Genomic DNA, 15,848 nt, shown 5'->3' on the forward strand with positions numbered 1-15,848 from the left:
ATCTAAAACCCGTCAAATCAGTTTCAAATGACGAATCTGAACCGTTGAAACATGCCTACCTTACGAGTGATGCGTCTACATGTGAAAATTGTAAACATTAGAATTAATTTTGTATAAAGTCAAGCGGTCAAAAAACGTTGAAAAAATGAATACATCAAAATAAATTTATTAATTAAGCTTCTAATTTTGACCACTTGACTTTATACTAAATTAATTCGAATGTTTAAAATTTTTACATGTAGATGCATCACTCATAAGATAGGCGGGTCTTAATTGTTTGGATTCGTAATTTAAAGCCGATTTGATGGGTTTTAGACTTGAATTCACCAAAGAGCTTGATGAACTTAAAAACACGCTAGTTCTACTCTATATTATTCTGTTTAGACATATTTTAGTGATGTAATATAAGAAATTAACACAGGTATTTTTTTTGTTTAATACAAAATTTTAATTAGAGCTCTTTGTTGTCACTACATATAAATTTATACAACATTAAAAATAAAAATACTAATTGATTGGGTTTTCCGTCCATCACCAAGCGAGATTTCAACTGGTGGTAAGAGGTGCTAATTAGAGCAGGTTATAATATTTTAAGGATCTTATTTATTATCACCAAGAGGGGAGAGGGTAAGAGACGAGATTCTATGCAAAAAAAAAAAAAAAAATTGTCTAATTACATATTTTTTAAAATATTTTATGTGCTCGTTAAAATCTAATAAGAGAGAAGGAGACACCAAAACTAATGAGAGTAAACAAGAGATAAGAGAGAAGAGGGAGAGAGAAGAAATGGAAGGTCTACAAAAACATTTTATAAATAATTTTGGAAAATTAATATTTTGTTTGAAACTTTTGCAAGGTATGACAATTTATAATTTTTTTTGAAAAAAATCACTAAGGTCTGTCCGACAACATGGGAATATTGTAGAAATAGGAATTTAATTACATCTTTTTTGGTGATACCGAATTACACTTTCAATTTTTAAAGTTTTCAAAGTTTAAATAGTCAATTCAAATCATTCATGCAGATCAAATTTTACATATTTTGGTTTTTTTTTTTACTATTTATTAAGTATTTAACAAAATTGCTATATTTAGACCATTGAATTTTTGTACCTATCTTAATAAATAGTAAAAAAAAATATAAAAATATAAAATTTGATCTGCAAGCACATTTTAACATATCTATCATGTTGAATAGTTTGCATCGACCGTTTGGACTTCGAAAATATAGAGTGTAATCCGGTGTCACCAAAAAAGGGTGTAATTGGATCCCTTCTCATTTTTAATATGAGAATTGAAATTTCAATTTGTCAAAACCAAAGTTATTTAACCCATGGAAAACTTTAGAATATAGGTGTTCAGCAAATGCATGGGATATATGTTAGGATGTTGATTTTTTTTTCTTTTAATAGAAGATGTAATACTAAAATTAAACTATATTAAGTGTATTGATACTAATAACTAATTATGATTAATATAATTGTATATATCACATTATAAAAATATTTAAATGAGTGAATTGACTATGCACTGCAAAGTGATATCAGAATATGAACTTAACTTAAAAATTAGTCTTGTGTTTTGTTCAATTAAAATTTCTTGTACTTTCAAATTTTGTTTTATTTAATTACTTTTAAATTATGTTTTGTTTTATTGTTAGTCTTGTGTTTCAACTTCTGTATCTATGTATTTTAAACTATTTTAGCTTATATAATCACAGTTTATTGATATAATCGGATCATGTCGTTGATGAGTCTATGTGCAAGTTAATTTTAATTTAATTAATTTAACAAACATTGGTAAATATAATTCCTCTTTTAATAAATTAATAAGCAAGTTAACTGTATCTCTTATAAAAACATAAATCATGTAGTTTAATTATTAAGCGGACACGTAGTTTAATTAATGTGAAGCGGACAAGGGATATAAACCCATAGAAATTGTGAAATGGAAAAGAAACTTCAACAACGAACACCCAATAAAAAAATAATCTACAAATCTCCTTTTTAAAAAAAAAAAAAAAAAAAACTATGATAATTGAGCCACCAAACAGGCCCTAATAGATGAGAGAGATCTTCATAGAGAAAATAAATTAAGTTAAAGAAGAAAATATTTCTTCTAATTTTGAATTCTTCATAGATAACAAATTCTTCTAATTGTGATTATTCCACTTCAAATCGCATATGCGCGTTATGATGCTATTTACTAGAAACATTTACTCTAATTTTGAAGAATATGGGCAAGCAGTTAGCTATATATGTTCGAGATAGTGCTATTTAATTCTTTAAGACATGTATATATATATATTACTAAGTGCAATCAACTGAGATAATAATCACAATTAATTTGTTAACTATGTGCGAGATAGTACCATTTAATTCTTTAAGGCATGTATATATATATTACTCAGTGCGACCAACTGAGATAATAATCACAATTAATTTGTTAGCTATGTGCGAGATAGTGCCATTTAATTCTTTAAGGCATGTACATATTACTCAGTGTGACCAACTGAGATAATAATCACAATTAATTTGTTATCTAAATTTCAAACATGTGACTTTTCATACGTACGGTGCGTGGAATCTGTATCCTTTGTATTAACTAATAATTTGAATTAATGCATCTCAGTTGTCCGATTAGAATTCGGATCAATTCGGTTTGAAGTGGAATGCACAAGACTTTTTAATATTCGTGCTAACACGGATCGGACGGTGCAGGTTTAAATTGGACAATTTTGAGTTAATACATACGATAGAGTTCGGATAATTAATTAAGATGGCCATTTTTTCTGTTATTACTGATTCTCGAATCAATCCACTCTTATCGAACTTTAATTTATTTATATAAATTTAGTCAAGTATAGTATATATACGAATTTAATTACTTAATTTACTTAATTTATTGAATTTTGAATTATAAAATTATATATTAATTGTAAAGCTCTCAAATGTTTGTGTCTTGCTGTGCTGTGATTAATTTAATTTTTCATACGTTGTGCTGTGACCAAAATATCAAGGGGTGATCACTGTACGCGGATAGTCACGCCATATATATGAGTCATGCCGTGTTCAAAATATTCAAGATTCACCATTTGTTCAAGATATATCGTTCCTAATTAATTACACTTTACTTGTGCAACCACGTACCATGCTATGCAGTAATTAGATATTTTGCGTAACGTACTGTATTGTATTAAATTTTCTAAAGATAATCACAGTACGAAACATGCGAGTCACAACACGTAACCAACACGTATATTGTATTGTTCCATATATACTATAACCAACACATACAATGTATTGTTCCATACCATAACCGTGTCATTTCGTGACGGAACTGGCCTCCCCCGTGTCTTTTTTCCCCACTCTAGATATAGGTAACTATCAGAATGGTCCGGTCGAGGAAATTGATAAATGGTTGCCACTTGGCAAACAATCTGTACGCTAGCTAGCCAGAGAGATGGATAAGGCGGTTTCTTAAAATGAATTACGACCACAATATATATACGTAATATATATTAATTTATTATTACTATACGCAGGTACAGATGAAGACGCAACAATTAATTAATAATATTAATTATATATTATTAGGACTGGGAGATTGTGGCCTCCTCGATCGAAAGCAGCAGTTGGGATTAATTTAAAATTATTTAGGGTACGTATGGTTTAAAATTGTTTAATTAATTATGTTTGTACATATATATTTTAATTTAGTTCTCCCTAGACTTGACTTAGACTTGACTTGTATAATAAAACAGTTATATATATGTCAAATTAAATAATTAAGTTTGTTTAAAACAAATAATATTTATATATATATAGAGAGAGAGAGTAATTAATTAATAGGAAATGAATTATGAAATGGATGCATGCATGCATGTTGTGACGCATATATATATATCTTCCAACCTTGGTTTTTTTGAATTTGGATGGGTACAAGCTACAAAAAATTAATGGCCGAATGGGTGCAAAGAAATTAAATGAGCAACCAGCAGCAGCTGCTGAGTGCTGTTTTGGTTCATTCCTTTGTTTGACATGACATGCATTTCGTTTCGTTTCATGAATTTGAATATATATATATATATGTGCAGTCGCCGTAGTTTAATTTTCTCTCTCGTCATTGCATTGCATGCTCCTTGTCCTTGACCTTTGATCGCTGTGCATGTGCATGTGCATATATATCTTGGGCTAATTAATTAATTAACTAACAATTGAGCATACAATGCATCATGGACCAAACAAAAAGAAAGAAAGATGGAGAGAATTAAGATGCTGTGTAGTGTAGCCTATAAACTGCTGCTGTAAATGGATAGATAGATAGATAGGTAGATAGATAGATAGATAGATAGATAGATGCAGTCAGTCAGTCATATATAGGTAGGTGTGTACAGAGGGGGCGCTGTACTGTACTGTACTGTACTGTACTCAACTGTGATGTGAATATATATATTAATTAATAGTATAGAATTAATTATAATAATACAGAGTAAGTGAGACTGTGGGAGATAGAAATAGGAATAGGAAGGCCCTTGTCTTTTCTTCTAGGAACTTGAACAAGTGAGAGCCAGTCCAACCAACATTATACTGCATATCTGTCTGATATGATGTGATATCATTATCATTATCATTATTCATTATTATCAATTTCATGTATCTACTCCTACTACTCCTGCTTCTACTTCCTCTCCAGTCTCCCCTCCCCATCTCTCTTTTCCACTTGCACTTCTTTTTCTTCTTTCCTTTTTCCCAAATTCCCAAATTTCCCCTTCTGTCTATCTCTCTCTCTCTCTCTCTCTCTCTCTCCTGCTACAATGCTATTTGAGTAGTATTGACTCTCTCTCTCTCCTGCTACAATGCTATTTGAGTAGTATTGACTCTCTCTCCCTCTCCCCCCCTCTCTCTCTCTCTCTATATATATATATCGATTGAGTTTGTGAGAACTGAGAAGCAAATATAGGTTGGTTAGTGATTTTGATTTGTTATGATGCCCCTCTCCGAGTTTCTCGGAAAGACTACAAAACCTAAGTCCACTATGAACACCTCTTCTTCCCCATTGTACTTGTAAGTCCACTTTCATCTCCTCTATTTTCTCTCTCTCTATTCTTTCATCTTTTGGAACACTATATACACTATCTAATTGATTAGCTTTCTGTTCTACATTAATTAATTAACGGTCTCTTCCTTTTCCATTTATATCTACGTACCTATGTGTATATGTCAGGCAGTCCACTTGTAATTAAATAATGACTAATTATATTTAATTATAGCAGATAAATGGAAATGATTATAAATATTATTTCTAATCGTCTTAATTTGTTTGTTTGGTTGCTTAATTAATTAATTAAGGTCTGACAATGAATTTGCGGAGCTTCTATGGGATAATGGCCAAATTGTGATGCATGACCACTCTAGCCGACCCAAAAAATCTCCTGAAAGAGTTCAACAGAATCGACATGCTGATGTTTGTACCAGCAACAATGCCAATGGCTTCTCAAATGGCAAAGGAAAGACCAGTACTGCCGACATTACGGAAAATGATTTTCCAGGAAATAATATTCTCAGAGCTGAGGATGACGACTTGGTCCCCTGGATCCACTACTCTCTCAATGACCCGTTACAATCCAGCAGCCCCCTTCGACCTGACCCGCTTCATGCTGATGACTTCTGCTCTGATTTCTTCGAGGAGTTTGCTGGTACCAACCAAAGCACTCTTGACATCACAACCACAGTACAACCTAATAATAATGCTGGTGCTGGTGCTGGTGCTGGTACTGGTACGACTGTTGGTGTGACAAACTTCTCTCTGTTTAAGGAGCGGCTGGCGAGTGGGGCAAAGGCATCAACCTCCACCATAAACAGAAATGCAACAGAGAAATCGTTCATTCGTGCCAATGAAAAAGAGAGCAGTATAATTAGACATGAGCCTGTGCTGGCAGCTTCTTCTGTTTGCTCAGTAGTGAATAATGAGGCAATTGGAAGTAGTGAGCCAAAACATGCTGGCAAGAGGAAAATTAGGGAAGGAGACGAATCCAGCAGCAACAGTGAGGTGGTACATCATCTCTATACCTATTATTATTATTATTATTATTATTATTATTTATTTTCCTTCTTTTACAAAGAGAGATCATATGCACGGAATAAATTCGGTGCTGTGCTGTTCCATGCAAAACTCTATTATCAATTCTTCAGAATAGCATCTAAAAGATGCTGGGTGGTTTCACTGTTTGTCTCTTTTATATAATTCTATCTCAAACTATTCTTTTGTGATCCTAGCAAACTATTGTGCTGATTAGCAGATGCCTCCTAGATGTGGTAGTTATGTGACATATCATCTAGAGGGGATGTTAATTTTTAGTTGCTTAGGGCTATATTCAGTGGTTCTGTTCTCAGTACCACTGCTTTTGTTAGAACAATCTATTAAGTTTCGTAATGAAACTGGTGGGTAAACCTCACTTTTGGAAAAAAGAAAAAAAGAAAAAAGAAGAAGATGCTGGGGTGTACCGGAGCCCTTTAATTAAAAAAATGAGTCTGTTAACATGTTAGTTAATTGTTTTTGGAACTACTTTTGGGTCCTTTATGTAGTTATACTTATACATGCACTGCACATGACTTGTTTGGGGAATTCGCAGGATATGGACGATGAGTCAGCAGGAGAAAAAAGAGTTGCAATTGGAAGAGGTGCATCTGCAAAGAAGAGCCGTGCAGCTGAAGTACATAATATGTCAGAAAGAGTAAGTAATTCAATTCTTTAAATAAAATAAAAAATAATACAAACAATAAATACCACACAATCTTCTTTAATAATCGAGGCAAAATTAGGTCAGGTGAAGCTTTGAGGGTATACTGGCAAGTCACGGAATCCTAATTTCATGGCCATGGTTTAATTATGCGACCATTATGTGGAATTTCAACCACATTTATCTGCAGTTTTAAAGAATTAGGCCTGGTTGCATTTATCTTAGGTAAATTTGGGATCCTTTTGACTGAAAATTGAGACAGCTGAAGATGAGGGGAGACCGAGGCTAAATTGGGATAAAATTGGGGCTATTTTTTTTGTTACATTGTAAACAAATGAAGCAAACAGGGACAATTATGTTTCGCTTTGGTTTCTGCTTGGGTTCAGTTTAGGTAAAGTCGGTATAAATTGCAACTCAATTGTGCCACAAGTCAGAATAGAGTGGACCAATATAGAGGTAAGTGAGACCGACTAGGCTTCGAGTGCAATCATTAGTGCATGATGTGCTTCTTGTTTTATTTTTGGATTAGAGGAGAAGAGAGAGGATAAATGAGAAAATGAAGGCACTTCAAGAGCTTATTCCGAATTGTAGCAAGGTATGGCACTGCATACATCTTCTTAAATATTGGTAAAATTCAAGATGTAATACAAAGATTAATTAAACGGACTGCAATGTAATATTGACTTTTGATTCGTGAAAAGGCGGATAAGGCATCGATGCTTGATGATGCCATCGAATACCTTAAGACTCTCCAACTCCAAGTTCAGGTAATCCATTTGTAGATGCTGTTCAGTGTATTTTTTTTTTTCCATTTAATATGCCAAGTTTCATAATTAAAGTGTTTCTTGTCAGCTTAGTTACCTGCTGAACTTACAAATTTTTACCCATGGGCACATTTGTCTGGAAATCCTCTTTTCCAATTTCATCCTCTGACAAAAAGAAGCAAAAGGAAAACTGCTTGAAGAAGAATTCTTAGGTAGCTAATGAAATTTGGTTAATTATTTATATACACGTGCGTGTGCAGATGATGTCAATGGGAAATGGGATGTTCATGCCACCGCCAGTCATGATACCGCCCATGATGCAACCGTTACGGGGCCCACCCATAGCCCACTATCCCCCATTGGGCCTTGGGCTGTATCAGATGGGTATGCATGCCATGGGCATGTACCCCCCGGTGTACCCTCAACAATTCATCCCAGGCCCACATGCTGCCATGCATGGCATGATTTCACCGATGCCTCCGCTTCATCCTCAAGTCAATACTAAGCCGAGTCAAGTCGGGTCTTCCAGTGAGAATGCCGCTACCATCACTGCTGGTGCCAGTGCGGGTTCCACTTTTGTAAGAGAAGATGCAGGAGTGGCCAAACCAGATCCCAAACCCGAGATGTCATAGTTAGCAACGTGCTTCAGAAAAAAAAAAATTTGGTGAGTTATTTTCCTTTGTTGACCTATATTTAATTGAGTTTATCCTTTAATTTTCTTCTTTACTCTCTAGCTCTGGTATACTAACATCCACAGTAGTAGTTAGGAATGAATATGATTAATCTTGCTTTAGATGGGGTTATGTTATGTTTGTTTGTAGGAAACCAAATAGGGAGAAATCACGGGTCAGGGGTAAAGGGGTCTACCTCCTGTTTACTTAATCTAATGGAATAATCTGGTTATACCAACCACTGGTACGGTCCGAGGACTCTGACAATATGATTTAGGCCTTTCTCTACTTGTATGATAGCCTCAGCTCAACCATATATATGACATAATGAAATAATGGATCTCTTATTTAAGTTTAAGTTTCATCTGGTTGGGACTTTCCATTGAATTCCCATTTTGGATACTAAAATTAACAATTCATGTTGCTGTAATAACTTTTTTTTATTTTCTGTGTTGGTGCAGGATAAGGATTGAAGACTTGAATTAGTACCACTTGTGCTACTCTCAGGGTCAGTTTTGTAATCAAATGTAGCTTTTATGTCTTGTTATACAATCAGAGTTACGTTTTTAGATGATTTTGGCTTGTGTAAATTTTTTTTTTTTCTCATGTTGTTGCTTTGTTCCATTTTGGGTTAGTATTTTTTATTTTTGTTCTGGAAATATGTGGATTAGTCATGTAGTCTGGTCGATTATAAAGCTAACTCTAATTTCTTAATTTTATGGCTTCATGGTACCTAAGCTATAAGTAATTGAGCAGGATGAAACGATAAATGATAGATTAAATACATAAATCCAAAGGCCAGATTTGTTAATCAATTTTTCTAGTCTTTACACTTTGTCTACATATATACCCCATATTCATAAATTAAATCCACACAACTTGAAGTAAATGTAACACTCCACAAAGTCATTAAGCATACTCTGTTCTTGTATACTACATAAACATATTCACATCCCAATACCAATCTAATGAAATACAAAATATATATTACATAAATAAATAAATAAATAATAACACAAACCAACAATATGAAACCATGCAAATTAAATAGCTAGCACAACCAAAGGGATCATTTAAAAATCCATATTAATTTCACAGAAATGAAATTCTAATTCATTTTTATTTGACTTTGATATCATCTTTATTCTCCACCGGCATATTCTTCGAACTCGGGGATTTCCTTACAATTGCCTTCTTCACCTTCACTATTTGATGCTTCACCTTTGATAATAAGTTGTTTGAGCTCCGGGAAGTTAACTTCCTTGCAACTTCTGCTTTAGCAGCTTCCCCTGCTGGAGCAGATTCTTTCTCGGCAACCTTCTCACCTTCCCCTTCTTGTACAGATTCGGTTGTAGTTACCTCACGTGTGGCCTTCTCATCCTCTTCCTTCTTGTGACCTGCTTCTGATTGAGTATCATGAGTGATATTTGCATCACTTGAAGAAATCTCAGTACTTTCTTTTGGTGCAAATGCAGTTGCGGTCTGCTCCGCTTCTGACGGCTCAACTTCTGACTTGTCATCAGAAACCTGTTTGTTTGCAGTAGCAGTAACAGATGAGTCATTGGCTTTCTCCTCTGCCAAATGGTCACCAAGAGGTCTTTTTTTCTTCTTCTCTGGCAATACTTGAGTAACTTCACTTTCAACAGCATCTGCACTTCCAGCGAGTACGAGAGATGCATCAGTATTAATATCAACCTTAAACTCATCTGAAGCTTTCTCTTTTTCAGTATGAATAGAGTCTGTACCCGTATCAGTGGTTTTGGTCTCTGGCGGCGTTGACTCAGTAGTATCAACAACCGGAGTGACAGCAACTGAGGAATCAGGTAACTCGGATTCCTTGATAACTTCTTTTACCAACTCATCCTTATTCTCGGCCTCTTCCTCTTCACCTACTTTTGCTTCAACTAAAGTATCCTGCAACTTAAGATCCTCACTTTCAACTTCTGGCAACTTGGTTTCCTGTTGCAGATTTGGCGACTCATTCACAATTTTGGTGACCTTGTTTTCTTCTTCATGATTAGGCTTGGCATCTTTAGCCTTGTCGATGATGGTTTCTGTATCAGTTGCATGATTAGGAGAATCAGTTTCCTTGATTTCTGCTTTCACCAATTCTTCAGCCCCCTGTTTGTTTTCTTCATGGGTTTCAGCCACTGGAGTTGCAACATCTTCAGTTTGTTTTTGTTCTTCAGGGTTTGGAGTCACTGAAGCTACCCCGGTTTCTGAAACTAGAGTTGCAGAAACTGGAGCAACATCAGATTGATCTTTGGCTTCTTCTTTCACCAGTTCAGTGGTTTCTGTTTCACTGGTTTCCGAAACTAGCGCCACAGAAATTGGAACAACATCATCAGATTGATCTTTGGCTTCTTCTTTCACCAGCTCAGTGGTTTCTGTTTCACCTGTTTCCGAAGCTAGCGCTACAGAAATTGGAACAACATCATGAGATTGATCTTTGGCTTCTTCTTTCACCAGCTCAGTGGTTTCTGTTTCACTGGTTTCCGAAACTAGCGCTACAGAAATTGGAGCGATATCATCAGATTGATCTTTGGCTTCTTCTTTCACCAGCTCAGTGGTTTCTGTTTCACTGGTTTCCGAAACTAGCGCTACAGAAATTGGGGCGATATCATCAGATTGATCTTTGGCTTCTTCTTTCACCAGCTCAGTGGTTTCTGTTTCACTGGTTTCCGAAACTAGCACTACAGAAATTGGAGCGATATCATCAGATTGATCTTTGGCTTCTTCTTTCACCAGCTCAGTAGTTTCCGCAGTTTGCTCAGTTGCGTTGTTAACTGCAATCACGGCCTCCTTGATTTCTTCTTTCATCGACTGATCTTCAGCTGCCTCAGCACCACTTATCTCTTCCACAGCCATATCAATATTTTTAACCGTGCCGGTTTCTGTAATTGCATTGTCTTCTTCTTCTTGCTCTTTAGTTTTCAATGTTTTGTTTTCTTCAGTGATTTCTGGGATGTCAGCAAGTTCACTTTCCTTGGGTGCTTCCAATTGGTTTTTCTCCTCCTTATCCATCTAATGTTGAAAGAAAAAAAAATGTAAAGAATTAAGAATTAAAAGACTTTAAAATGTTTAAAAGAATTTAATAATTAAAAAAAAAATGTTTAGTTGTAGTAGACTAGTAGTGACATGTTCTGATCATCCAACTGTAATTGTAACCTAAAGACATATTTGGGAGCAAGATAACTTGAGAATAACTCAAGAATAAAGCAATTAATCCACAAGATATGCTTAACAGAAGGTTAAGAAAAGAAATTAATAGGGATAAAGAGATAACTATTATCCCTTGTGAGAGGGATAAGTGATAACTTTATCCTCCTTATACCAAACATGCGCACACACGCACGTGCGTGCACACCAGGGATAAATAGCTAATGCCCACTCAGTGATTAAGCTAACTTTGTCAGGATGAATGATGTTTAATTGCAGAAACAGAGTAGTTTGAGCCAAAATAAGGTGAACTTGAAACATACGGGGAGTAGTATAAACTCTTTACCAGTAAATTAATTAATTCTGCCAAAAATTGAACTCCTTGGTGAAAATGTAAAGTAATTAAAATAGAACAATGGGACAATTAAATTAAGCAAAGAAACTAACTGTTGGTAGTTGTTAAATTTGAATTGATCCTATCCTTTAAAAATCTTTATTAACAAAAGAAGATCCTTGATGCCCTCAACTCAAGGACTGCCGGTGATAAAATGATTGCAATGGATAAAGTTAAAAAATAAAAAATAAAAATAAAGCATTCATGGATATAGTAACAAGATTAGTGAATAATTAAGCAAACTATAATTTGAAATAATGACTAAATTGTTAGTTTGGGGATGAGCAGGAAATTAAGTTCCCAGAAGATGCTTAGCATTTTAATGAAAAGAAGAAAAGAAAAGGGAACGTAGTAATTAAGAAGCTAGCTGGCGCTTTTAAAATCAAAATCAAAATCAAAATCAAAATCAAATCCCTCTTTTCCTTTCTCTTTTATTTATTTTCCTAAAGAGAGAGAGAGAGAGTATAGGAAAGGTACGTGGAGGGGAAAAGTAAAAGAAAAGAATAAAAAGAAAAAGGAGTAGTGTGGGAAAGTTGATAACATGAGTGGGCATGGTTTGCTTGCATACAAAGTAATTCCCTTTCCCTAGCTATATATATTAATATTAATTGTATTAAACTAATTAATATTAATTTAAAACCTCACCTCACCTCACCTCACCTCCTCTCCTCTCCTCTCCTCTCCCCATGACCCATCCAATTCCATCCTCCTAAAAAGTAATAACCCACCCACAACCACAAGGCCACAAGGCCACAAGAAGAAGAATTTAATAATAAATTAATAATAACATTAACATTAACAGTAACATTAACAGTAACATTAACATTAACATTAACAGTAACATTAACAGTAACATTAACATTAACATTAACAGTAATAAATAAATTAATGTGAAGGAAGAATTAGAAAAATGAGCATGCATATATATATATATATATATGTAAGAGTGAGATCGAGTGAATTACCAAATTAGGCGGAGGAGTGGTTGGGGATTCAATTGGTACTATTGCTATTTCCTCCTTGGCATCCATCGCTTGTTTTTTTCTTTTGATTTTGATTTGCTTCCACTGATCAAGTTTTCTAGCCTAAGCCTAGCTAGCTAGCTAGTATTTATTAGTATCCCTGATTGCTCTTGCTTTGAATCAGATTTAATTATGAGATTGGGAGATATGTGAGTGAGTGAGTGAATGCTTCAGTCACTTGCTATTTGGTAGAGAGAGTCTGAGAGAGAGAGAGAGAGAGAGAGAGATGGTAATGGACTAAATGGACTAAATGGACTAGATGGACTAATGGGGTATTGGGTCTTGTGTTGTGTATTTGTGTTGTGTTGTTTGTAAATTATGTAATTGTGTGTGTGTGTGTGTGTGTTGGGGGGTATTAGAGTGTGGACTGGGGAATTCGTATCCTCTGCATTAACTCAAAAGAGAATCTTTTGAGTTAATGAATTCTGATCATCCAATATGTTTTAAGATTCGTGAAGACTAGATCCGCACTAATATTAAAGGCCTCTCTATTTCATAAGCAGGAGCCGGATTTGCTCCGTTTAAAATCGGACGGTTTAGATTACTTAACTGAAAAGATTTATTTTTGAGTTATTGCAGAGGATACGCATTCGTGAATGGGACAGCGCAGAGGCATGAGGCATAATAACGCCAGTGGCAGTGGGTCCACCACAGCTGGCTCACAAAGCGCCTGAGCTGGCTTTTTTTGCCTTCTTGCGTTTGTTTATTTATATATTTATTTATTATTTATTCACTTCTTTCTTTCTTTCTTTCTTTCTTTCTTTCTTTCTTTCTTTATTTATAAATTATTATCAGAAAAATATAAGGGTGAAAACGAAGTGAAAAATATCTAATTCGCATTAAACAAAAAAAAAAACAAATGGCAATTTGTGTTGTGTGGCAGACTGGCAGTGGGCCAGTGGACACCGCAAATTAAGAAAGAAAGGTGTCCCATTGTCCCAAGCAACCCCTTTTTCCGACATTTTCAATATATATAAGAATACAACCCTGCAAAGTGCAAAACACCAGATAATCATATCATACCATATCCCACAAATATATGAAATGAAAATGGAAACTCTCTTGGCACTTTTGAAAAATATTAATTTTTTTTTCAAAAAGGAAAGACAAGACAACTAACAAAATTCTTGGATTCCCATGACTTTTGTGTAGGGATCCCAAATTAAATAGGGGCCGGGGCTAGGGCTGGGGCTGGGGCTGGGGCTGGGGCTGGGGCCTGGGGGTTAATATATAGGTGTCAATTGGTATGATATGAGTTGGATGAATATATTTTCATTTATACTCATATAAAATTATTTTTTCCATACTCTCACTTATTCATTAAATATTAACTTACTCATACAATATTATTATCTATTAAGATAACGAATAACAAAAGAAATAACGGTAATTATCAAATAAATTGATAGCATATATAATTTAATTCAAAAATAAATAAATAAATAAATAAATAAATAAAAGAGTATCATTGCACTACTAGTGCTAATTAAATTGGTAGTGCATGTGCTTCTATTATAGTTTATTATTATGGGCCCTCAGGAGTCAGGACAGCACTTGTGCCTCTGCCTCTGCCTCTGAATATCTATTATAGTTTATTTTCTCTCTCTTATTTTATTATTATGGCACGGCACCGCACCGCACCGCACACAGAAAATGATGGGCTATAATATATATGCCATCATTTGAATTGAATTTGACACTTAATCAGTTAAATCAGGACCAGGCCCATTACAAATGCAATCTCATCTCGCTCTTTCTTCATTCATAATTTATTTAGATCGTACATTAAATGTCTTTCGTTTGGCCTGGACCGGCCCGGCCCAACCCATAACTGTTTCCTCTTTTCTTCTTCTTCAATTACAAATCCACAAGTCAAACCTTACCAATTAAATTTAGTAATATGTACTACAAACTACAAAGAGATCCTGTTTGGTATTTAGTCTCTTAACATTTTCATTTCAATAAAAAATAATCGGTAGGGAATATTTAACCTCAGTTTCGCCTAAAAAAAAAAAATACCAATTTAATTTATATAACCTCACTTTCACTTAGAGGTGGCTAAACAATCCCTATAAATTAGAAATTTGCAATTGTATCCTTTATATTTTTGTAATTTTTATAAGAATTTGTACATTTTAACTTTTCTTATAAAATAAAATTACATTACAATATCTTATTCAGTTCTGACAATCTCATTTTTTAATTTAATTTGTCCCTACGTGTGTATTTAATTTGGATCAGTGTTGTACATAATGATATGATATGCAGTTATCGGATAAACAAGGTACCGCCAAGCAATTAATCTGAAATAATCGAGAATAATTGGTTGATTAATTGAAAAGATCCATGACGGTTTAGTTACTGTCAACGACTAATTGACTGATTAATCGGTCTAAACCGACGTTTTTTACAATTTAAACTGGTTGGTAGAAATAAATAGATGAAATACATGCACTTGCATATTTGCACACAAGGTACGTTCCTCTTTCAATCAATCACTTTAACGGTCTATCTGGTCTCTTCATAACCTCTTTAATTCGCACCTGCACCATGCACGCATGCATGTAACTACTTAATTACACGATTGTTAATTGGTAATAAATTATGCTTTAATTGATTTTGTCTATATATATATATGTTCAGTTAATTTGGTCCTCTATCTTTTCCTTTTCAGTCACTTGCATTTCAATGATTTGACCTTCCAACAACTTGCTTAATTTCTCTTCTCTTCTCTTCTCTGCATCAAGTAAAGCGAAATTACTTTTAATTAATTACTTGTTAATTTCTGTATGTCTTCATACAAAACAAAAGAAAAGAAAAGAGGTGGGAAGAAATTAAGTGATTTTCGTATGGTCATATGTTTTGTGTAATTAATGATTGCTAGGCATTCAAAATTAATTATATATCTGTAGTGCTACGACTGTAGTTGGATGTTGCTATTTTTCCTACCCTTACCTTTATTTTTCTTCCTGTACATATGCGTCTCTAGCTACTTGCTTCTTTTTCTAATTTCATGAAATAATTAATTAAGGTGATGAGCTAGGTGACACTATAATTTTTGTGGTTTACATATATATAATTCATCAAAATACTAAT

At 34.2% G+C, this 15,848-nt stretch overlaps 2 protein-coding genes across 4 annotated transcripts; one reads left to right on the forward strand and one right to left on the reverse strand.

Moving 5' to 3' along the window:
- Positions 1-4,746: 4,746 nt before the first annotated feature.
- On the forward strand, positions 4,747-8,891 carry LOC144563741 (transcription factor PIF1-like). 2 transcript variants are annotated; one of them, XM_078313226.1, is made up of 7 exons: positions 4,747-5,066; positions 5,352-6,054; positions 6,635-6,736; positions 7,272-7,337; positions 7,444-7,509; positions 7,767-8,170; positions 8,639-8,891. In XM_078313226.1, exons 1-6 carry the CDS (start codon positions 4,987-4,989, stop codon positions 8,136-8,138), a joined length of 1,389 nt encoding a protein of 462 aa, XP_078169352.1. In that variant the 5' UTR covers positions 4,747-4,986; the 3' UTR covers positions 8,139-8,170; positions 8,639-8,891. The 2 variants fall into 2 exon arrangements, with proteins under 2 accessions (XP_078169352.1, XP_078169353.1); XM_078313227.1 differs by having other exon boundaries at positions 4,751-5,066; positions 5,352-6,051.
- Positions 8,892-9,056: 165 nt separating this feature from the next.
- Positions 9,057-13,010, reverse strand: LOC144563721 (uncharacterized). 2 transcript variants are annotated; one of them, XM_078313225.1, is made up of 3 exons: positions 12,696-13,010; positions 9,923-11,201; positions 9,057-9,826 (listed from the first exon to the last, which is right to left on the reverse strand). In XM_078313225.1, the coding sequence occupies exons 1-3, from the start codon at positions 12,759-12,761 to the stop codon at positions 9,297-9,299; spliced, it is 1,875 nt and encodes a 624-aa protein (XP_078169351.1). In that variant the 5' UTR covers positions 12,762-13,010; the 3' UTR covers positions 9,057-9,296. The 2 variants fall into 2 exon arrangements, with proteins under 2 accessions (XP_078169351.1, XP_078169343.1); XM_078313217.1 differs by having other exon boundaries at positions 9,057-11,201.
- Positions 13,011-15,848: the final 2,838 nt, after the last annotated feature.

Source organism: Carex rostrata, chromosome 1 (assembly GCF_964058835.1).
Source record: "Carex rostrata chromosome 1, lpCarRost1.2, whole genome shotgun sequence".
NCBI lineage: Eukaryota > Viridiplantae > Streptophyta > Magnoliopsida > Poales > Cyperaceae > Carex > Carex rostrata.